The 23,580-nt window shown below is 52.6% G+C and overlaps 1 protein-coding gene across 5 annotated transcripts; it reads left to right on the forward strand.

The window, feature by feature from the left end:
* The first annotated feature begins 542 nt into the window (after window positions 1–542).
* Window positions 543–23,527, forward strand: CELF6 (CUGBP Elav-like family member 6). 5 transcript variants are annotated; one of them, XM_064480734.1, is made up of 13 exons: window positions 543–837; window positions 4,479–4,561; window positions 12,724–12,772; window positions 18,336–18,464; window positions 18,566–18,645; window positions 18,793–18,936; window positions 19,056–19,188; window positions 19,281–19,439; window positions 19,659–19,721; window positions 19,975–20,055; window positions 20,142–20,285; window positions 20,915–21,068; window positions 21,885–23,527. In XM_064480734.1, exons 1-12 carry the CDS (start codon window positions 576–578, stop codon window positions 21,040–21,042), a joined length of 1,455 nt encoding a protein of 484 aa, XP_064336804.1. In that variant the 5' UTR covers window positions 543–575; the 3' UTR covers window positions 21,043–21,068; window positions 21,885–23,527. The 5 variants fall into 5 exon arrangements, with proteins under 5 accessions (XP_064336804.1, XP_064336805.1, XP_064336807.1 ...); XM_064480735.1 differs by having other exon boundaries at window positions 19,978–20,055; XM_064480737.1 differs by lacking the exon at window positions 20,915–21,068.
* Window positions 23,528–23,580: the final 53 nt, after the last annotated feature.

Raw genomic sequence — 23,580 nt, forward strand, 5'->3', positions numbered from 1 at the left:
GACATCACCACGCATGACGAAGCTACTTCCCCTCACGCGGTCCAGGGCGCACACGCGCGATCCACGGCCACGCCCGCACACACTGGACACACAGGGCATACGAGGGTCCGGTTGCCATGGGGAGCAGGAGCGCGTGAGCCCAGCCGCCCCTCCCGCCCCCGGCCGAGCCCGGTCAACTCCACCTCTGATTGGCCGCTGCGTCCTTATTATGCAAATCATTTGCGTAGACCCGGCGGCCAGCTGCCTGACGTCATCAAACACGGGGGCTGGGGCTCGGGGCTCAGCTCCGGGAGAGCTCGGGCGGGAGCCCAGAGAGCGCCGCGCGGGGACCTCAAGCCAGACCCCAGCGTCCCGCTGCCTCGGCCTGGGCCTGCCCCGCCCCCTGCCCCGCCCCTTTCCAGCCCGCCCCACCCCCTCCACGCCCTTCCACCCGGACCCCGCCCCCCGTGCAGCCCCCCGCCCTCGCCGCCCGGGCCCCGCCCCCGGCCCCCCTGGCCCTTGCCACCGGTCCAGGGAGGGGACGGCGGGACAGGCGGGACCGCTGGGACCGGCGGGAGGGCGGACCGGGCGGGGATATGGCCGCGGCGCCCGGAGGGTCTGCGCCGCCCGCCGGCCCCGGCCCGCGCCTTGGTTTCAGCACCGCGGACAGCGGCGTCGGCATGAGCGGGCTAAACCCCGGTCCTGCCGTGCCCATGAAGGACCACGACGCCATCAAGCTCTTCGTGGGGCAGATCCCGCGGGGCTTGGACGAGCAGGACCTCAAGCCGCTGTTCGAGGAGTTCGGCCGCATCTACGAGCTGACGGTGCTGAAGGACCGGCTCACCGGCCTCCACAAAGGTGCGCGGGGTCAGCCCAGCCCAGCCCAGCCCAGCCCTGCCCAGCCCAGCCCAGCCCCAATCCGATTAGAGTGCGGCCCAGCCCAAATCCCAGCCTCAACCGCAGCCCCAGCCCTAGCCTACCTAGAGCCAGTACAACACCAGTCCAATTACAGCCCACTTCAACCCCAGATCACAGAACCCCCAACCCAGAATTTCCCATCTGACATCCTTCCTCTGGTCATCACTCTGGTCCCTGACATGTTCTCCACTCTAGCCTCCAACCTTCACCTCTCACTTTCCAACAGTCCCCACCTTTCATTTGGACTTCCCTCCATCCCCCTCATCAAGCATCCCAAATTCTGGAATTTGGAAACTTATTCCACCTTCTAGGTCGCTGACACCCCCAATCCCGAAAACCCTGGACCCAATCATTCCTGAACCACCATCCCTCAATTTGGTGCCACCCCACTCAGGCCTAACAACCTTTACACACATTTTAACTTGCACCCCTCATTCTGGCCTCCAAGACCTACCAACCCCCAGAGCCTTCTTTTCACTCAGACTGCCAACTTAAAACCCCACAGACCTAAACTCTCCCTTTCTTCAGAAGCCAGGCCTAGCTAAGTCCCAAAATCCAATTCCTCTCCTAGGAGGCTCTCAGCTCCAAATTCCACCTTCGTTCTGAACAATAACACCAATCTCTCCTACTCTCATCCAGAATCCCAACACTCTCCTCTTGTTCTAATCTGAGTCCAGAACTCTGACCTCAGCTGGGAACTCCAGCCACCTTGTGCCCCCCTCATCTCAGGTTTCCTCTCAGTTGAACCCACACTTCTCCCACTCTCTAATCTCCCCACTCCTATACCACATATTTGTCCCTTCCCAATCCTCTTTCTTCCCTCCCTCACAGGCTGTTTATGGACCAGAGCCTCAGGGTGGGTCAGACTGAAGAGGCAGAAAGGGTCTTCTCCCTGCTCTTGCTAGAGAGACAGAGGCACCACGGTCCTGTCCAGCCACACCCCTTTCTTCCTGTAGAGAGAGGGAGGAGGCTTGTTTACATGCAGAAAAGTCTGTCCAGGCTGGGCTGGAGTAAGAGAGCCAGAATCACATGTCATATATGGGCAGGGAAAGGAAATGACTTGAGAAGAAACACTTTTTCTCTTCCCACTCTCACCATGCTGCAGTTTCAGGATTTGGGGGCAGGGGAGGGTCTCCAACTATCCTGCATGATCTTTCCAGGAGAGAAGTGGTGGACCCTGGGTAACGGGTAAATGTACTTTCCTAAGGGCTGAGAGCTGGAATCAGGCTGCCACCTTTTCAACTGGGAGGCTTTGGGGAGTTCCTAAGCACACTAATGTAAGGGCTTCAGGAAAAGGACCATAGAAGACCTAGGACCAGCTATGTAGCAGTGCATCTTCCACCTTTAGGGTGGGATCATTTTAAAAGGGACATGAAAGGACAAGACCATACCATCCAGATTCCCTCTAATTCAGTCCAGCTGCCCAGCTGTCCATTCATCCATAGCAACTTATTTTCTTATTGTCTAGACATTTATATCAGCATGTTAGCATAAACTAATCTTTCTGGGCCATCTGTGCAATGAGGAAAGTGTATAGAATACCTTTAATTCCCACTCTTCTTACTCAAACACCATCAGAGTCTCTGAACAGTTTCCTCATCCTCTCTCTCTCTTTCTACTTAGCTCTAATTCTTCCCATTTTTTTATTCATCTGTCCCTCAAGCCATACTTCTCTGTCTTTCCATCCCTCATTCTTCCACTCCCTAACCCAGCTAGTCACACAGAGCTCCTTCAGGCAGCAACTAGGCCCTTGAGCCTTTCAGACAGGGCCCCATCCCTGCCCAGTTCTGACGTCAGCTAATATGGCTTGGTGGCGGAAGATGGAACCAGGTGTTTGGTGATTTATCCCTAAACCAACCCACAACTCTCAAAGGCAGGGTTGCTTTGCAGGATGATTGGGGAGGGTCTGCAAGTCAACATATCCCCCACCCTCTCCCCAGCAACAGTGACGTCCAAAAGGCAGAGTGACTCATTTTCCTTCTGAAGGCTGAATACCGAGGGGGCAGCCATAGTGCTTTGAAAACAAGCTCAGCCTTGGAGTTTGGATATTCCAAACCCTATCCTGCCACTTACACACTCTCCAGGCTTCAGTTTCCCTATTGATATGACCAAAGTTTGTCCCAGGAGTTCTCTAAGGTCGCTTTAACCCAGTGAATAGTAGATATCCACCCACCTTAAGGGGGCAGCTACGTGGAAGACATCGGAGAAAATGTTCCCATTTGCCTTTCTAGTCTGCTGAGGTCTAGGTGGAAAACTGCACCAGGCTCCTAATGGCTTCCCACATCCACTTTCTCTTCCTTCAGTCTTTCTCCTTCTTATACTCAGAAGGCTCTTTTTGAAAACACAAGTCTAATGTCACAACCCTGCTTAAAACCCTTTAATGGCTCTCCACTGTTCTTATGAAAAAGTTCAAAATCCAGACTGAGGCATACAAAGTTATAGATGAGCTGATCCCTGCATCTCTCATTGGCCACTCTGCCCCCAGTCACCAATCTCCAACCATACTAGCCTTCCATCCATTTCCCCAACACACTCTATTTTTCACTCAGTTGTCATGCGTACTATTCCCACTGCCTGAAATAATCACCATCTCTTCTGTCACCTGGTTAACCCCCATCTGTTATTGAGAACTCATGGACATTCCTCAACCCTGTGAACTCAGTTATGTTCCCCTCATGATCCTTTATATAATCCCCATGAGGGCAGGGCATGTGTCTTTTTGCCACTTTATCCTCAAGCCCATCATAATGTCCCACCACACTAAGTAAGTATTCAATAAATCTTTTCTGAATGAGCGACTCAGTGACTTTCGGAAAGGAAAAAGATTTGGCCCCATGCTTCCTGGCAGGCTATAGGTTCTGTAGAGGGTAGGACTGACCCTTTGGCTTAACCCAGACTCCTCCTCTCCCCTGTATCTACCAGTTATTTTAGAGTAGTCAGATTTGGGGCCCTATCTTGAAGTCCTGGGAGAGCTGACAGATCAAGCTCCTTGTATAGGATTGGAAGTTCCTGGAAGCTCCTACCTACAGGACACCCTTAAACCAGCCACATCTTCCAAGGTTCAAATTAATTCATTCCTTAGACTCAAATTTGGAAGAGGTGTTAGGAAGGAGTTGTGGGATCCTGGGCTTGGTTCCCAACCCAACTCCTCTTCTCTCTCCTCCCATCTGAAACTGAGGTGGGAAGGAATTGAGGCTGATTCTGGGAGACTTTGGCAGTATGAATCCAAAAAGAAAGGGGGAGACTGGGGTTAAAGCTGAAGGCAAAGCTGCTTAGGGAGGTTTAACTCCAACAGGACTTGTGGCTGGAGTGGGGAGGGGTGATGTGGGGTTGTATGAGCATGTGACTGGGTGTGGGTACACAGGTTCCCTAGGCAAGAGGCCAGGAGCAAATGACAGGGAGCCAGAGCTGGGGACACAAGCCCCTCCCTTCAGAGAAGGTGGGAGGCAGAGAAGGCTTCTCAGAAGCAGTGTCCTTATTTAAAAGAGAGTAGCCTTGAGTTTGCCAACTTAATGGGGTCTTTCCAGGAAGAGTATCTGGGGGCTTCAGGAAACCCTCTGAGCCAGCCTCTCCCTCCCCAGGCTGTGCCTTCCTCACCTACTGCGCCCGGGACTCTGCTCTCAAGGCCCAGAGTGCACTGCATGAGCAGAAGACCCTGCCAGGGGTAAGTCCACCAGGGTCGGGGGGTGGGAATCACCTCTGGCTGGGGACATGTCCTGTGCTCATGGCAAAGCTGCATGTAGGGGTTGGGTTGGGTCCAGAAACTAGAACAGTCATCTTTCTAGGAGAGGACTTACCTGTGCCTTTAACAGCTACAGGTTAATTGTTATATTCAGTCTTCTGGTTCAAAGAAACAGGCTCAAGACTCTTGGGCCAAGTGTTCCATCCCTATCTTTTAGGAGAGGCATCACTGTTGTGGGCTATGCTAGAATCTGTCCATCTCGGCTGAAATCATGACTTCAAGAGCCATTTGCCACTGGTGTGAGCATACATGCAGACACACTGGTAGAGGGTCTGCTGGGCTGGTATCTCACTTCCTCCCATTTCAGGGTCCTTGATGGCACTTGCCTCTGGTCCCTTTCCTGTAATGTTTTTTGGGGTGTCTTGAGTCACCAAGACTGCTTTCCCTCCACACCCCAAACACTTGGCTAAAGTTAAGAGAGACCTGCTCGCACGGGCAGCCAGGCCACTGCGTACCGGTGGCGCCTGGTACAGCCTTGGCTAATGGTAGTCACTGGACAAAAAGCAAAGTGGGACCTACTGCTGAAGGAAGAAAGTGGGATTGTTAAGAACCAGTGTGGGCTCACCAAGAGTAAGTCATGCCACGCAGCTTCATTTCCTCTTGTTCAAGGAGAGATTTGTCTAGAAGAATGCTATTCAGGTATCAGGACTACGTCCAGTTGTAGGCCTCAGCTTTAAGAGGGTCATCAGCCTACCAGAAAGAGACCAGGATGGGATGGGGATATAAAATATACCATGAAATGATAGTTTGAAGAAATTGGGGATATTTAGCTAAGAAGACAGGGTTTAATGCGGGCTTCAGCAGGAAGGAATCATGATATAGTAATTAGGAACACTAGTTTTTGAGTTTCACAGACTGGATTTGAATCCCAGCTCTGCCTTTTACCACATTGGTGTCTTCGGATACTTTACTTAGACGTTTGAGCTTCAATTTCTTCATCTATAAAGAGAGGGCTATGCTAACACTTAGCTCTCTGGGCTATTGTGAGGATCAACTGAGGCTTAGCAAGTGCCTGGCACAGAGTAAGATCTCGATAAATATTACTGTTGGGGTGGGGGTAACCACTTTCAGATTTGGAAGAGGGATTTGGTTTTTCTATGGCTGGTCCCAGAGGGCAGGATCAGTGGGTATAAAGAACAGACACACCGTTTTCAGCTTGTTATAATGAAGTCATCTCTCTGAATTGGAGCTCTCCAGCAATAGGACAGCTTAGAGCTGATCACGCTGTTAATGGGGTGTCAGATCCTAGAGCTAATCCTAGTAATTGAAGGAACTTGAGCCTCACTCTTAAAGACTCAGGGTCAAGTACCACCAGCTTTTCACCATCACCAGTCCTCTGTGTGCAGGTGGATCCATGCCCTACCACTCGCTAACTCTGTGACCTTCGGCAAGTTTTTGCCCCTCTGAGCCTAAGCTTCCTCAACTGAGAAATTGAACTTGTAGGACTGTTGTAATAATGAAATGATCTAAGTCATGTACGGTGCTTAGCACAGATCTTGGCAGACAGCAAGTACTCGACATGGGTCAGCTGGTGGTGGTGGTACTAGGAACAGTAACAGCAGCATTACTAGGAGTAGAGCCGTTACTCACCCAACCTTTAGAGTAAAGACTTCTGTCACAAGAGTTGTGCCAATGAGACAAATGGTAACATTCCATACAGGAAACATCACAGTAAAGGCTCAGAGACAGGAGGAACAGATGGGCGTGAATTAGGGCTGGAAGTGTAGAGAAGTCCACGTGAGTCCAGGCCAGACCAGAGAGAAGATCCACTGAGGACAGTGCTTGAAGGGCAAACTCTGAGCTCCAGGCTGAGGGGTTTAGACCTCATCCTGAAAGCAAATGGAAGGCACTGAAAAAATTAAGACGAACTTTAGGAGAACAACCCCAGCCCCAACCAGCCACAGGGCTCCACAGGTAAGGAGTCCCTGGGGGACCCTACGAGGCTGAGGGCACCTGAGATTAGGGTCGTGCAGCACCACACTACTGGGAAGTTTCTGGGAGAGAAAAAAGAAATAACAATACCTAACATATATTGATGCCAGACAGTGTTCTTAGCACTTTACATATTCGAAGTCATTTAATCCTCTATGAAGAAGGTATTGTTACTGGCATTCCCATTTTACAGACGAGGAAACTGAGTCATAGAAAACTAGTGACTTGCCCAAGTTCATGGAGCTACTAATGGGAAGATCTGGGCTTTGAGCCCAGGTGGTCTGGCTGCAGAACTCATTCACTGAACCACTGCAATGTTACCTGAGCCAAGCTGGTGGCAGACAGGGGTCTAAGGTTCTGGAGGGTATGGTGCCTGGGTACATCTGCCCCCTCCCATCCTTTCATTTACAAGCTTCCAACATGGCCAGGCTTCCTCTGGTACTGCCGGGATTGGCTTTATTCACCCTTCTCAGCTTAACAAAGTGAAAATTAATATTTAATTGTTCTCCTAAATGAAAATCGATGGCCCTCTTGGCCAGCCCCAGCAATGGCTGTGCCATCAGTCTTTCCTCTGGGCCTGCCAGGAGCAGCAGCAGCTTTAGTCACCTGGCCTCAGGCCCACCCACAGGGAGCAGGGGAGGGTGCCCAGATCTCTGTAGGCACTGGGTCCTGGGCATACCTACCATCTGCTGGAGGAGCAGGGACAAGACTTCAGTCTGGGCTCCTACTGGAGGCAGGCAGGACTATCACTGTGGGACCAGGAAAGGTTGGGTCAACCTCAAAGAGTAATCCTGAACCCCTAGGAGAAATGTCATGGTATCTATTGGACTGGAGCCTCCCCTCAGCATCCCCTCCACCAGCCCCCTGCTAATTTCTGTCACCTATCAAAGCTTGGCTCCCTAACTCAGGGCTTCCTCAAACCTCAGTGATCTGTCCCATCTTCTGCAGTTTCCTCCCCCTGAGGCTGGAGCTACATCTAAAGGCTCCAGAATCCACCTGAAGAAAGTGAAGCCCAACTTGTCTCTCTCCATGTTTGTGTCCTCCTTTCCTGTGGGCAGCTATCCCTTCACACACTGTGAAGGAAACAGGCACAACTGAGGATATTTGCTTTTGCAGGTCGTGACCTGCACAGAACAGCTTGAGTGGAGAAGGCAAATGGGGGCTGAAATGCAGCCGTGCTCTGCTGACCGAGCCATGCACATTATCCCAGGACTGTCAGCCCAGAGGAAGGGGCCCATTTCCCCTAACTTGTCTGCAGAGATGCCTCTTTGTAATTCATACAAAGACACTGTATGTGCTAACAGCTGCCCAGTGAGTGAGTTGGAGCCTTTGCCCGCAAGGAGCTTCCAGCCCAGATATAACTTATTGCATCACAGTGGGGTTTACATCTGGGCACATGAAAGAGGCATCAAGAGGGAAGAGGGAGGAGATGCTCCACAAGGGAGATGCTGTGTGAGCTGAATTGTGATCACACATCATCACGTTTGAGGGTCTAGAAACCTGGAAGACAATGACAACTTCTGGACTTCTGGGGCCGGTGTGAGGACTGGCAGGGAAGGTGCCCCGCAGAGATGGCTAAGGCTCCAGGGGAACAGAGAGTGGCATGCATGTTGGACAGCCCGGGGGGCAGGACTCACAGGTTGTGACTCCCAGTCTTAGGATCTTGGGCTTTACTGGGAGGCTTGCAATGGGGAACTATGGGTGGATTTTGAGCAAGGAAGAGTGAAGAACTGGTATCAAAAGATCCCTTTGGCTGGGTAGGTGGGAGAGGAAGCAATGCTGAAGGCAGATGACTCTTTGGACACTGTTGCTTGAGTGCAGGTGAGTGATGACTTTGGCCTGGAGCTGGGGTTAGGCAGGAATGGAGAGGAAAGGGTGGACTTGAGAACTATTTAGAAGATGCCCATAGATTCTAGAACCAATGGCACGTGGCGGTGGATTGAATTAGAGGAAGGGGGTGAGGCAGGACAAAGTGCTGAAAATGCTGAAGTTTCCTGTTTCTCTGCTCCGCTCTTTCTTGCACCCCGACACCTCTCCTAGACCCACCAGTAGTCTCTTCCTTGGGAAGGTCCCAATAAATACTCTTCTCACAGTGAGGGGAAGGGGCTGAGGGCGTGAGTGCTGAGTGAAAGGAACAGCTGGCATCGGGACAGAAGAGTCTGCAGAGGGCAATGCTGAGCCCAAAGGCAGGAATTTTAGGCAAGACAAGCAGGGAGCAGGGGTAAGGTCTTGCCTTCCCTTCTGCTTACAGAGCAGAAGGACCAGGACCTTGTGTGTGTCGGCGCTGCCTCTGACCTTCTCCACTCTAGTGCCCGGGTTAGGTTCTTCTCGCCTCTTTCTTACGTGCTCCCTTGAGCTCCCCTCCAGGGCTGGGTCCAGAAGCAGACATGAGCCCGGACCTGGGAAACTCTCAAGGGAGCAGACGCTAAGCCAAGGGCAAGAGCTCCCCTGAGGTCCCATGACATGACAAGTACTTGGCCAAGGAGACAGTGCCTTCTTTTCCTCAAAGAGTAGCAGTGACTACTCCACCCTGTTCGCACGCCCCTCCCCTGGCTGTGTCAGGGATGAGGCAGGGTAGGGTTGTCTAGGTAGCTCACAGCACATACCTAAATCCTGCGTGTCCGCCCTAACCACTTCCCAGTGGAGACTGAAGGCCCAGAGCCCTGGGGAGCACTGCTCTTCCCAGCTCTGTCCTCATCGTCTTGGGCTCCTCCCGGGGGACTCCCCTAAGCCTCCTAGCTCCCAAACTGCCAGCTCCCCCAACACCTAACCCATTAACCTGAGAGTCAGCCAAAGTTCCCTCCTCTCCCTCGTCCCTACATCCAACTGAACTTCAGCCCAGTTAGCTCTTCCCAAACATCTCTTGAATCTGTCCATTTCCTTCTGCCCTGGTCCGGGTCACCCTCACCCTTCACTTGTATCACTGCTTACTTTTTAGTTTCATATGCTTCCATTTAACACACACACACCCCCTCAAAACAAACAAATAACTTACTACATCTGGCACACCTATTAAGACCTAGCCTTTGTCATCTGCACCACACCTTTGCAAGGTAGGATCGTGATTCCCCCTTTATTAACATGGATACTAGGGCTCAGAGAGCCTAAGGAAGTTGCCAGTGACGGAGCCAGGACTTACATCCATGTCTATCTGACATGGAGGTGATTTTCTCTACCCTGGATCCCTCAGTGTCAAAACCCTTGCTCCTTCAGGCTGGCAGCTCCCCCTCTGTATCCCAGTCCTCTGGAGTGCTCAGCCCCCAACCCTATCTGTCCCATGATCGCCATAGGGTCCAATGACCTCAGTCCTGCAGGACCCAGGTCAAACCCTGCCTCCACCATGAAGCTTTCCCTGAGCCAGCCTCTCCGGATGGAGTCAGCCTCTCCCACAGCACCTTACCTTGCACTCCTCCTAAGGTCCTAGTCCCTCTGTGCCTCATTATTTGTGTTCATGTCTTAAGAACGGAGTTGAACAACACAATGCAAAAATCATGGACTTCAGGGTCAGACAGTCCTGGAGGCAAATCCCAACTCAACCACTTACCCACCACGTGATCCCAGATAAGCGATTTAACTGCTCTCAGCCTCGGCTTTCTCATCTACACTATGGGAACAGTGGCATTATCTTGCAGACTGGTCGGAAGGAATTTAGAGACAATTATGCAAAGTGCCCCAGGAGGGGCCTGCCACATAGTGGGCTCTCGGGAAATGGTGGCACTGTCTTCCCCGCTGTGAGCTTTCGAGGACAGGGTCCCAGGGGCGTTGCTGTCTCCCCTGAAGGGCCCAGCGTGGGGCTCTTTATAGTTATGGAAATATTAGCAACATGCCTGAGTGGTGGGAAGGCCAGGTGTCCGGCCTAGGAGACCCAGACTTCGCCGGGTCCACGTGGGACATGTATGGACCACCTCCACCCAAGAGTGGGGAGTCGGGGCGGGGGAAAGGGGCAGCCCCCAGAGCACCAATGAGCTCCACGTCCCCAGAAACCCAGCCGGGGAGGCAGCTGCCATGGAAACCACTGCTGTCACATGGGCTCATCTCTCTAGGCTCCAGAGAGAAATTCTCAGGATATATTTAAGAACTAATAAAATAATGATGGTCTTGCTCACCCTCGCTGCCCCTGCAACCCAGGCTTCTACCTTCCCTTCTCCCCTGCCACACTCCTCCCTGCCTTTCTTGTACCCCTTCCTGAACCTCAGCCCCTCATTTCCTTCCCATCTTCACCAGTATTTCTCTCTTTCCTTGCCCCTTCGTAGGTCTGTCTCTTACTCTCTCATCATTTCTGTCCTCCTGTGTCTCTTCGCCTCTCCCTGTGTCTCTACTCTGCATGGCTCTGTCTCTTGGTCTCTCCTCCACAATCACAGGTGGCCATGCCCAGGGACGGGTCCCGTCCTCCTGATCCCTGGTCCAGGCCAGTCCAGACCTGTCCAGCTCGCCCTGATCTGCTTGGATTGATCTGTCATCCCCTGTAGACTGCAGCCTGAGTCCTGTCGGTGTCTCGGCCCCCACCCACAGCCTGGTACACAGCAGGTGCTCCACCACCAGTGGGGGGGTGTGTCAGAGCGTATAAGAACCTGAGCCCTGGTGGGAGGGGGACTGCACTGGTTCAGGCTTGGCCTGTTTTCCTTTCCTTTCCATTTTTTTAAAATGAGCCCTCCCCGCTCCCCCACCCCCAAATTTGATCCAAAGGAAATTGCTCAACTGTGACTGCCAGGGCGTTACCATGGTTACTGGGTAGCACTTGTGGCTATGGTAACAGGAAGCTGCCTGTTGTCTCGGCAACGAGCACATCGGTAGGGGATGGAGTGGTCCCTGATTGGTGCAGAAGCATTGCATTTCCTGAGGGGAGGGGGTCAGATCATCACCTTCTCAGGCCAGATGGGCATCAGTACCCCTTCCTCCATGAACAGGAAGGACGCTGTTCTTTCCTCCCGGCACTCAGCTATCTGCCCCCAACAATAATTCCTCACATCCTACGCACCCAGCTCTTGGCAGTTTACAAAGACCTTTTGCGTCCCCATTATCTCATGTGATCCCCACAACACCCATGAGAGGAAGGTGAGACGGGGATCCAATCATGAATTCTTTCAGGGTGGCTGGGGGATGGGAGTGGGGGCGGTGTATATCGAAAGCACCGAGGAGCTTTTACAAATTATACATCCCCCAACTGGATATGGTTCCCAGGTGATTCTTCTCTGCCCCTGATCAGGGAACCCCTGAATCAGAAGGTGAAATCGGTTGTGGGGGAGGGTCTGGAGGGAGGGGTCAAGCTGCTTTCCAGGTTTAGAGCCTGGATGACTGGAAGGATCAGGTTTGGACAAAGAGATCAGCTCTGGTTTGGGTGTGTTGAGTGGAAAGTGCCAGTGGGACTTTCTAGTCGGGATGTCCGGCAAGCAGCCGGCACACAGGTCTGAAGCTCAGGAGGGAGGTGTGTGCCTGAGATGCAGCACTGTGAGTCATCCCCGTGGGGGCAGGAGCCGAGGCTGTGGGTGCAGATGAGTTATCCAGGAAGAACGGGAGGAGCGGATGCGCAGGGCCGAGGATGGTGGCCCGGAGACTCCAGCATCCCCAGGGGAAGAGGGCCCAAGGAGGAGGCTGAGCGGGCGACACAGAAACCTGGAGAAGGTTTTCCTCGTCTGACAAGTTGAATCAGAGAAGGTGGCTTACTTGAAGTCATACGACCACTAAATGGCAGAGTTGGGGCTAGACAGCCCTGATTCCCAGACTGTCTCATTGAAGTGACACATAGAGCTATATTCCCAGCTTTAGACATAAAACATAAATCTGAAGATCCATTCTATCCTCCTACCCAGCTCCTTCATGCAACACCTTTAAGAAAGTCCAGGAGCCAGAGGGACAGGCCTCACGTGGTCCCTGCATAGGGTCCAAGGAGGGAGAATCTGTTTAGCCTCCAGTCCATCCTCTGCTTCCCACGGAGCTTCCGATCACCAAATTCTTCAGGCTTCAGCACCTTCTAAATTCCTGGGTTTAAGGGAGGGACTTTGGAGAAAATCTATAGTCCCTGTGTGAGAGTGCTAGAGTGGAGAGTTCACAGGGGCCAGGGCTTGGATCCCAAGGTGTCCGGGGGTGGGGAAGCCGGGGCCCTGGGGCGAGGCAGTCACACTGACTGGGTGTGTTGGTCCGATGTCTTTCAGATGAATCGTCCCATCCAAGTGAAGCCGGCTGCCAGTGAGGGCCGAGGAGGTAACTTGCCTGCTTGATGCACCTCAGGGTCTCATCCATGTAGGGGATGGTGGGCCCCCCCTGGAGTCAGTCCCATCCAGGCTTTATTACTAGAGTCTCTTTGGGTCAGGGGGACAAGTAAGGGCCAGAGTTACTCGGCACCAGAACAGCTCAGCCATCCCAGGTCAGACTGAGGAGGGATGGGGTCCCAGGGTCCCCAGACCCAGACGAGGCAGGAGGTAGAGGCTGGACATAGAGGAAGGGAGTTCTTGCCACCTTACCCCTGGAGAGAGTTCATTCCTGTTTTTACAGGCGGAACTTCCAGGTCTGTTTGAAGGACCAGGCTAGAGTTATTTTCCTTTTCCAGATTCTTCTGATTACAGAGAACCCAGTCCAGTCTGGGTTGGAGCCACTTGCCCCTTCATTGCAATTGCCTGGTTGGTTACTTGTGGTAAAAGATAAGACTGGTAAGACAGATCTTGTAGGCCATCTTAAGGAATTTGACTCTATGCTGAGGGCCATGGAAAGTCTTTGAAAGTTTTTTTAGCTGCATCATTTCCTAGTACAGAAAGACTGACACTCCTTAAGCACAGGAGGGTTTGGGAGCCTGTACTTTTTAACAACCATTCACATCTTGGCCAGCTTTCATACTGGAGAAGCAGTACTAGCTTCCAGCGACAACTCCTGACATCTTTCTTGCCCTTGGGTGTTACATCAGTCCGAGCTACCTGCCTGCAGCCCTCCCTGAAGTCTGCTGACTTCCCCCCAGTAAGACTCCTTCTCTCCGTTGGAGAGACCATGGCTTTGTTAGGTAAAAGAAGCTGCCTGAGATCAGGGAGAGAATGGAACCCAATTGACAGACATTCGTTAACCTGCACAGCCCTCCAGACTCCATGCTCAGTGTCCGCACCTGCAAGGGACGCTCACAGCTTCATAGTTCCATTGTGGAGTTCTTTCCTCCAAGATATCCTCTCTTCATCCTTTTAGATTTTCTAACCTCTGGTCTTTGCTTCTCAACTTCTGGTCAAGATGTTATCACCCTACTTTGTCTTGAAGCAATATTTCCAAGCTTCCACTCTCCCCTCCAAATACACATCCTCCTTTTCCATCTCATTCTTCCCAGATTGGTTTTTGAGAAGTTCCAGGCTGCATACCAAACCTCTGGTTCACTTGTCCCAAGAATTTCTGCTTCTCGGGAACCTGTTAAGCATCAAGGCCAGTGCTGGCCATTTCCTAAGCCCTGCCCACAAACACTAGACTGCCCCACGGGTAAGCGGCCACCTGGGAGCACTTGAGTGAGCTAAGAAGCAGACAGGCTGGGCTGCAGTTTGTTCAACCATCCAACCAACATCTTTTGAGTAACTGACTCCACATTAGGAACACAGAGCTGAGCAAGGCAGACCTGGCTCCTGGCCTCAGAGTTGGGTTATAAACCAGTAAACAAAGGGCGCTCAGTGCTTCTCAGGTCCAGCGGGGATTGTGGGGGCATGAACGTGGAACATGTAACTTAGTCTGGAGGTCAAGATGGGCTCCCAGAGGTAGTAATATTTAAGCTGAGATCTCCAGGATGAACAAGAAGTAGGCAAACAGACAAGAGAGGAGCGAGGGAGCAAGTATTTCAGGCAGAGAGAAGCGCACCGGCAGCGCTCAGAACGTGATGCGACCTGGAATCTGGTCCAGGAACTAAGTCCACAATGCTGGGGGCACTCCTGCTGTTTGGAGTCCAACACATCTTGCCAGGGTGAGGGCCACCGCAAAAGGAGGCCTCCACGCCGATAATACTTCCTTAGCCTAGCCCTGATGTCCTGGTCATCTGGGCCCCCAGCAGTGGCATCAGCATGAGTTTTATCATTTTCCTACCCCACAGCATACAAGTTTTTTTCAAGTGTCATATCATTGACAAATTCTGTACATAAGGCATCTCACCCCTACACCTGTTCACATTCCAAGCAGCTCAAGAGAACAGGCAAAGCAAATCTAGCTGAAAAGACGTCTGCCTGGCAGAATTCAAAATTTTAGTAGTTCTGTGTAACACAGATATTTCTTGACAAGTGATGGCTCTTGAGGAACATTTACTCCAAATGCAACCATGGATAATCCTTCTTGCAGATTTGGATGACCAGATCTCTCAATTCCTTCCTGCTCCCCCTCAAAGTCACCAAATGGTCCCTGATCCATATTTGGGAGAGGAGGCATATGTTCTAAATCTTGCAGAACAGTTGAGCCTTTACAATTTATAAGTATTTTACTACCAACTGATCTGTGTTAGATACTAACCAAAGTGTGCCCCTTTTCTTCAGTGCTGTCATGTATCTATTCTACCATGAGTTCAGCTCTCTGCAGAATTTTAACACAAATTAATGCTTTAGAAACTCAATTTTTAAAATGGTATTGAATTTTGCTTTTGAAATGAAACATCTGACACCAGTGTAGGATAGCTTGTCCCATTTTAGTCTTAACTCTGTGATCCCAAGCAGTCAATAAATCTTCAGAGTTCATGGTCATACCTGCCCTGATACAGTTAAGCCTGTGAGCTTGCATATATCTTAATTATTCCTGAAATTCAATCCTTTGTTTACAGTTGATTAATAATGATTTCTATATCTGATAAAAATACTGACATCAAGGGGGTATCAAGGCAAATATAATCTTCCAAAATTTTGCCATTTTTTTTTCTGGGAAGGGATTATTGTTAGATTTCTCTTCCCATAAAACAGGGATCCCTAACTCAGATGCTACAGGAGCAGGTAAGTAACCCTACATGGGTGAGAATGTCATGATATAATTAAAATCTTATATTTTAATTAGGTTAAACGCTGGCAACTAATTCAGTTTTTAAAAGTGGTCCCGCACTGTGGAAGCCTACCTGAGCCTGCCAGGTTTGATTCTTCGGCCCAGAGACGTCCATGTTTTCCCATCTGCCACGCAGGAGTATTCTGTTACGCACACATGAGCTTTCTGACAAATATGTCACTTTACATTCTATCTCTTGAATTTTGATGCGGATGCAACAGAGTAATATTACTCTTATTTTTTTAATCAACAGACATGAGGTTTGTGGTTGAAACAACCTATATTTTAAACATACTGTATGTTGTATTTTTTTTAACATTTTTATTGATTTATAATCATTTTACAATGTTGTGTCAAATTCCAGTGCAGAGCACAATTTTTCAGTTATACATGAACATACATATATTCATTGTTGTATGTTGTATTATGTTTTGAAGGCACTGGTGACACTTGCATGTGCAATGCTTACTGTGCAGTAGAAGCAACACCACAAGACCTGCCTGATACAAGGTGCTGGGGTCTTCCTCTTCCGAGGCCGCCCCTGCAGCCCTGGGGGCACTGGGAGTGCATCCAGGTCTTCACGGACTTTATTATAGCAGCTTCTCAACATACCCCAGCCCTATGTATATGTTTATACATGTTTCATGTATCCCAGTTCCTATAAATTCTGCAGCCAAGTTCCACACTGTTCATATACTCCACGCTCCATGCCTATATTTTACATCCTGTGGCATTGAACAGTACACTCTTAAAGGAAAACTAATCTAATTTTTCAAAATTAAATTATTTCATAACATCCTAAAGGCATCCATTTCTACATTAAATGTGCATAGTGCGAAAGCTGCCATCAGGCTAGTCAAGAGATTCATGAAAGACCTTCCCTGTCTTCTCATGTTCCTGAACAAAATGATCTCAGGTCCCTCTTCGTACACCATGCGGAACTCTATTTCCTGTTTTAGGCCAGCGGTTTACAAGGTACTTTCCTTGGAGCCCCCCTAGGGAGCACCAGGGGAAGGTGAGACAAGAGGAATGCCAGTCCTCCTCCCATCTGTCCGGCTTCAGTCTGAGCCGTTCTGCTTTTCTCTTACATTTTGGGCTTCATCCTAATATTTTTGTTAGAACAGTGGATTCCACAGCTTTTTAAAAAGGCTAGGCAACCAGCGACCCATTCCGAGGGCACTATTCTGTGGCAAACACTCCCAGGAGCGATGCACACCCTATGAATTGTAGTCTCAGCACAGAATGGTGGTACCTCCACTAGAATTCCGGCCACAAGTACGTTATCCATTCCTTCCCTGCCGGGATTTCTGGGCAGTAATCCTCTGGACAGAGGGCAAGATTCTGCTGAACACATTCTGTCTGTCTCATATACACCACAGCCCCTGCCCTCCATACAGATACAGCAGTGACAGGCAGGAGACAGATACCAAGGTACCCAGGGCAGCCTAGGCTGAACCCCACACTGTCCGGGTGAAATGTGGACACGCACACATAGCCTTGTTGGATGTTCCCTCCACTGCTGATTTCAGCCAGTCTGTCCTTCCCTTTCACCATCACCCAAGCTTCAGTCTATGACCTTCACCAGCCTTGTTTCTCTTGTACTCAGGATCCAAGGACCCCTATCAGCTCACCCAGATTCCCACTCACTCCTTCTCTCTGAACTTGTATCACCCTGATGAAGCCCTGTCTCCAATTCAGAGACTTGCGTTGGTACAGAGATGAGAGGGGCTTTGACAGCAGGACATATGGGCTGGTCCCCCTGCTTCACCCTCCTGGGTAGTTCTCCTGCGGCCTGACCTGCTGGATGTGCACTGAAACCTCGTTTCCAGCCCCAGCTTTCCAGCTTTCTCCAAGGGCACAGGTCCAGCTTGCGGCCTCCTTCCTGGAATCCCTACCACTCCCACAGGAAGGGTGGACACAGGGAAGGATCCTCAGGTGGCCATCCAGGTCTACAGGCAGAACTTGTTCTCCCGTGGCATGAACACCTGGGGAGGGGTCAGAGCAGGGAAACAGGGGAAGTCAGAGAGGAGGCAGCAGGGCTCAGTGAGGGCCCTGAAAGCTCAGTGAGGGAATAAGGAAGGTAAGGAAAGGGATTCAGGAAGTGTAGCGGGGAAAATGCCAATGCTGGAGGCTCAGGAACCCAAGTTTCCTGCCCTCTTTAGGCCTTGGGGTGGGGGTACCCAGGTTGAGTTTGGTGCTGGGGGTGAGGAGTCATCATTCCTGTGCTCAGTGTCTGGGGACAAGGAGACAACTGTTTTCTGTGCTTTTTTTTTTTTTTTTTTTTTTTTGACCCAGAATCCTTGATTCTAGCCACTGCCATTGGGTTTGCCAGCAGTGTGTGCTTGTCTTCTCCAGACCCAGTCTGAATACACAGGACTCCTTTGAGGACCCCTCCCTTAATAGAGCTGCAATGGTCTAAAACAGCATTTCCCAAACTCCAAGAACAGAAAGGTCGAGCATAGAAAATGATGCATTTAGAGCTGTGTCCAAAAATATATATATATATTTACTGAATCACTTCACACAAGAGCAGCAATGAGCCTTACTGAGTTTTTCCAGGACCCAGGTTTCCCTGATGGGAATCTGGAGTTCCTTTCCTCCTGATTTGCCTGTAGGTCATCCTGCCCCTCAGAGAAACTCCACCTGTAGCCCTGGGTGAGTAGGGCCTTCTCAGTCACTACACCTCTTCGAGAATTAGACTGTGGTTAACCACCCTCCTAAACGCCTCCTGCTACTCTGGGGAGCCCAAGAGGACTTAGGGTTCCCAGCTGACTCCTCGATTTGTCCCCAGAGGACCGAAAGCTGTTTGTGGGGATGCTGGGCAAGCAGCAGGGCGAGGAGGACGTCAGACGCCTGTTCCAGCCCTTCGGCCACATCGAGGAGTGCACCGTCTTGCGGAGCCCTGATGGGACCAGTAAAGGTGACTTGAGCTGACCCCTGGATTTCCTGATGACCCGTCTCACTCTGCACCACATGACGCTTTTGGCCTCTGTGACCTGAGCCACCTCTGTCCCGCCCCAGGCTGTGCCTTCGTGAAGTTTGGGAGTCAAGGGGAGGCTCAGGCGGCCATCCAGAGTCTGCACGGCAGCCGGACCATGGCGGTGAGGGCGGGAGCCGGGCCCCGGGTGCGGCCTGTGGGGTGGTGATGGGCTCCTCCTCCCCATATGCCGGGGGGAAAGTGCCTGATAAGCCAGGCGCTCGGGGCTGGGGTCTGGACTGGTCATTGCAGCCTCCCCTGCCTTGACCAGGGCGCCTCGTCCAGCCTCGTGGTCAAGCTGGCGGACACAGACCGCGAGCGCGCGCTGCGGCGGATGCAGCAGATGGCGGGCCAGCTGGGCGCCTTCCACCCGGCGCCGCTGCCGCTCGGGGCCTGCGGGGCCTACACCACCGCGGTAGGTGCCTGGCCCTGGCGGGCGCGGGCTGACCGGCGGCTGGACCAGGCCGGGGGTTGGGAGCTGGGGCAGCTGCGCGCCGCTGGGCGCGCCACACTCGTCCTTCTTCCCTGTTAAAGATCCTGCAGCACCAGGCGGCCCTGCTGGCGGCGGCACAGGGCCCGGGCCTCGGCCCGGTGGCCGCAGTGGCGGCACAGATGCAGCACGTGGCGGCCTTCAGCCTGGTGGCCGCGCCGCTCTTGCCCGCGGCAGGTACGGCGCGCAGGGGGGGCGCCGTGGGGGGGGGGGGCGGGGCGCGGCGGGGCGGGGCTGCCGCCTGACTGTCCCACCCCCTCCGCCGCCAGCCCCCAGCTCCCCGCCGGGCGGCGGTCCCGGCGCGCTTCCCGGTCTCCCAGCACCCATCGGGGTCAATGGATTCGGCCCCCTGACCCCCCTGACCCCCCAGACCAGTGGGCAGCCTGGCTCCGACAGTCTCTACAATAACGGGCTCTCTCCTTACCCAGGTGGGCCCCCCGCTCCACCCGAATCTCCCGCGAAATGGAGTGGGGAGCGGGGGGTGGGGGCTGGGGGGTGATGGTGGCAGGGCCTGGCCTCCCTGGAAGGGCCTCCTGCTTCCCTGCTGCCTCTCACACCTCCCTCGACCTCCCACACTCCCTGAGCTCTCAGCTGACCCTGCCCGCCAGCCCACCTTCACTGTGGGCCTTGCGCCCCTCTCTCCCCAGCCCAGAGCCCTGGCGTGGCTGACGCCCTGCAGCAGGCCTACGCTGGGACGCACCACTACGCAGGTTTCACTGGGCGCTACGCGGCCTGGGGGGTTTGAAGGGCCCCAGAAAGTAATAGGAAGATTCCGGGAGGGGGCGGTTAGGCTCTCTTCTGAGGAGTCAACCCTCCATCCCCTACCCCTGGACCCAGGACGACCTTTCTAGGGGTGAGGGTTACTGTGGACTCGCTGCATTGGTCAAAAATGGCCAGGCAGATGGGGCCCTGCTTGGGGGATGGCTCCCAGGGGTCACTGCCCACTCCCACCTCTGTCTCCAGCAGCCTATCCGTCGGCCTATGCCCCAGTGAGCACAACTTTTCCCCAGCAGCCTTCAGCCCTGCCCCAGCAGCAAAGAGAAGGTGAGGGACAGGGATCTGGAGATCAGGGCCTGGTGGGGCTGGACTCAGGATTCCTCCCCTGAACCAGCCTGCTTCTGTTCCTGCAGGCCCCGAAGGCTGTAATCTCTTCATCTATCACCTGCCTCAGGAGTTTGGTGATGCAGAACTCATCCAGACATTCCTGCCCTTCGGAGCTGTTGTCTCTGCCAAAGTCTTTGTGGATCGAGCCACCAACCAGAGCAAGTGTTTTGGTGAGCAGAAACCCATCCCTGGGCCTTTCGCGCTCCTAAATTCGAGATTCCCTGCAGACCCTAAGATTGTGCCTCCAGAAGTCAGTGACTCCCACAAACTGAGTGTGTAGGTAGAGCCCTCAGCAGGGTCCCAGACCAGCGATGGGGCTAAGCCCAGACCAGGAACAAGTCTATTTCAGGTTCACCTGGGAGGGTCAGGTGTCTGGTAGATCTTCAACCAGGTTAGGCTTTAGAGTCTAGCCAGGGCAGGTGGAGTCTGGGCCTGGGAACAGAGATCCCCTCCAACTCCATCTGCAGTTCAGAGGACTGGAATGGGAGCTGTGGGGGGAGAGAGATTTTCCCATACCAGGGAAAGGACAGAGAAGCACCCCAACCAGCGCATTACCCATCTCACAACACACACACACTCAGAATTACCTCCTCGCATTCCCAGAATCACACCTGTAGGAAATTGAGGCCACTAGCCCATGTGAGAGCATGCGCCTGTGTGTGCGCACCTACAAACAATGGAGAGGGGAGGAGGACATGTTTGATGGAACTGGCCTGAAGGGCAGGGAGAAGGGACTAGTCAGAGAAAGGGGGCCCTGCCAGGCAGAGTCCCAGCTAGCCTCTCTGCCCACACCCTCCAGGGTTTGTTAGCTTTGACAATCCAACCAGTGCCCAGACAGCTATTCAGGCCATGAATGGCTTTCAAATTGGCATGAAGAGGCTCAAGGTCCAGCTCAAGAGGCCCAAGGATGCCAACCGGCCTTACTGACCTGCTCTCAGTGACCAGCCAGAGAGGTGAGTCCTTGGCAGATCCCAGGCAGGGGGTCTCTCTCAGCTTTGATATCCCTTTTGGGATGTTGGGGGCACCCACCTCTGCAAAGGCTGGGGGAGAAGACCCAGGAGTTAGGAGGAATCCTCAGTTTGAGACTGTGTTTTTCCTTCAGTCTAAGGACTGAGATAAATCAGACAACACTCCTGCCACCACAATCTGAGAAAGACAAGTGCATTTAGATCCAGTCAGTTACTTCTACTCCACAGAGAGCCCCAGGGGCCACTGGAGAGGGTTCATGTGTGGGGGAGCAGAGGGCGGGTGGAGAATGCGACTAGGAAAGTGGGTTTGTGCCAGCTTGTGAGGAGTCTCAAAGGCCACACGCTTGGACTTTACCCTGAAGATGGTAGAGAACCACTGAGGAGTTTAAGCCAAGAAAGAACAGGATGTAAGGGCTAGGATAACAGCAGTGAACACGGAGATGAGGAGAGAAGCGAATATGGTGCTGAAGAAGCAGGACCTACAGGCCTGGTGGGCGTCGGGAGGGAGGCGACAAGCTCTCTGAGGCTCCTGGCAGGGCCGGCTGCCTGCGACTTTCAGAGAGTTGCTCTCAGAAGGTCCACAGGAACCTGCCTAACTTGAGCTGCCCCCAGGGAGCCCTCTGGAAGGGCTGTTGGGCTGAGGCCATCTGTCCGGGACCCAGGGGCTGGCTTCAGTGGACACCTGAGGACCAGCCACTCACCTGACATGTCACCGAGGGGGCAGGGGCTCTTCTTGCCTTGCCCCCGGAGTGACTTTTCCCTTTCCCTGCCTCTCTCCTTACCCAACAATGGAAACTGAAGGGTGAGAAGAAAGGAAAAGAAAAGCACAGAGACGCTGGAGCAGCCCTTCCGGAAGGAGCGGCCGCGGACGGAGGTGGATCGGACCCAAGGCCGACGCCTGGGCTCAGGCCACCTCAAGGATTGTTTCCACCAAGTGGGTTGCTCTGTGCCTGTGGCGTAGAGCGCAGGCTGGTGAGGCAGCTGGGCTGGCTGAGGACGGACTGTCTAGGGGAACCAGCAGAGGGCCTTGGGGGTGCCAAGGGCTTCTCCACAAGGGAAGCCCAGATTTACTTCTTTCAAAATCATATCATTCCTTAGAGTTTAGGGACCAAAGGACTATTGCTTTTTTAAGAATATATATATATATATATAGATATATAGATATATATATCTATATATAAATTAAAACAAAGAAACAAAAAAACAAAACAAACAAAAAAAACCAAGAGAAACAAAAAAGACAGTATAGAGTCTCATAAAAGCTGCCTTTACATATCCCTAGGAGACAGGGTGAAGGAGACCCTTGAAGGCCCCAGCCTAGGCAGAGGGAGGCTGTGGAAAGATTGTTCTGTGTCTCATTCCCTCTCAAGCCACCCCCACCCCACCACCTCTTAAAAATTATCAAGGATTTGAGGTCTAGGCTTATATGCAGGTAACGAGAGAGCTGTGGAAGCAGTGAACCCACGATCCCCAAACTCAGACAGCATCCCTGAAGAGGAGCTCCCAGGAGGAGCGCGGGCCCAGCCTGGTCTTTGCCGCCCCGAAAGGCCCCTTGGCCGGCAGGAGGGGAACCTGCCTCTCCTTCTTGACAGCCTTTCCCGTGGAACCACTGCTTCCCCGGCAGGAAGAAAGGGAGTGTGGGCCATGCCAGCCTTTCCATTCTCCATCCAGATAGACAGAGGCCCTGCCTTTGGCTGAGCCGAGACACCTCCTGTTTCCCCTCGCCTTGAGCCAGCCCCAGTGTCCCCTTGCTCAGGCCGCCTTCTGTCTCTCAGTCTAAGTCTGCCCACCTGTAAAGTAGATTCAGGATGTACGTAGAGCTGTGACAACAGACTTGGAAGGTTTGCTACTGTATATACTGCCACTGAGAAGGGGATAATTTTCAATAGGTAGAAGCTTCAGAATTTAGAGGTCCCTCTTTACCCAGGACCTGGGAGGGAAGTAGATCTTTTGCCAAAATACTTCTTCATTCCTTTAAAAACGACATCTTTCCTATGCAAGAGTGTCTCACATGTGCTTATCCAAGGTGCTTCTAGGTGGTAAGCGTGTTCAGCTTAGAAGTGGTGTGTGCTCTGTCTGTCTGTCTTTGTCTGTCTGTTGTATACAGTGGGTGCCATATAAAGCTGATCAATGGTGGTGCTTCCTGCCTGCTTCTGTGAGATGGGCAAAAGATCCAGCTTAGAACACCATGACTCACCTTGCCTTGGTCAGCCTTTCCCGGGCCCACAGGGCCTCGCACATACTTTCCCCAGGAGGGTACTTTCCCCTCCACCCCATAGACCTGGATCAAACTAGTCTGGGGCCCCAGCTACGTGGTGGGCATTCTGGTCCCCACATGTCGCTGAGGCTGGAGGCCTCTGATCTGAGATCACATCAGACAATAAAGGGGGTGGGGGTGGGGTCGGAGGATTCCTCCTTCATAAGAGTTTCTAACAAAACTGTTCCTACCTGTTCCTCTGTCTTTGACTCGTTTTTGGAGGGAAGGGGATAAAAAATA

The sequence above is a fragment of the Camelus dromedarius genome, chromosome 29, assembly GCF_036321535.1.
Source record: "Camelus dromedarius isolate mCamDro1 chromosome 29, mCamDro1.pat, whole genome shotgun sequence".
Lineage (NCBI taxonomy): Eukaryota > Metazoa > Chordata > Mammalia > Artiodactyla > Camelidae > Camelus > Camelus dromedarius.

Coding starts and splice junctions, on each gene's coding strand:
- CELF6 (XM_064480734.1), top strand. CDS start 576: ATGGCCGCGGCGCCCGGAGGGTCTGCGCCGCCCGCCGGCCCCGGCCCG. Junction 18,937..19,055: donor GCGGGGCCTACACCACCGCG/GTAGGTGCCTGG, acceptor TCCCTGTTAAAG/ATCCTGCAGCACCAGGCGGC. Junction 20,056..20,141: donor GCCCCAGCAGCAAAGAGAAG/GTGAGGGACAGG, acceptor CTGTTCCTGCAG/GCCCCGAAGGCTGTAATCTC.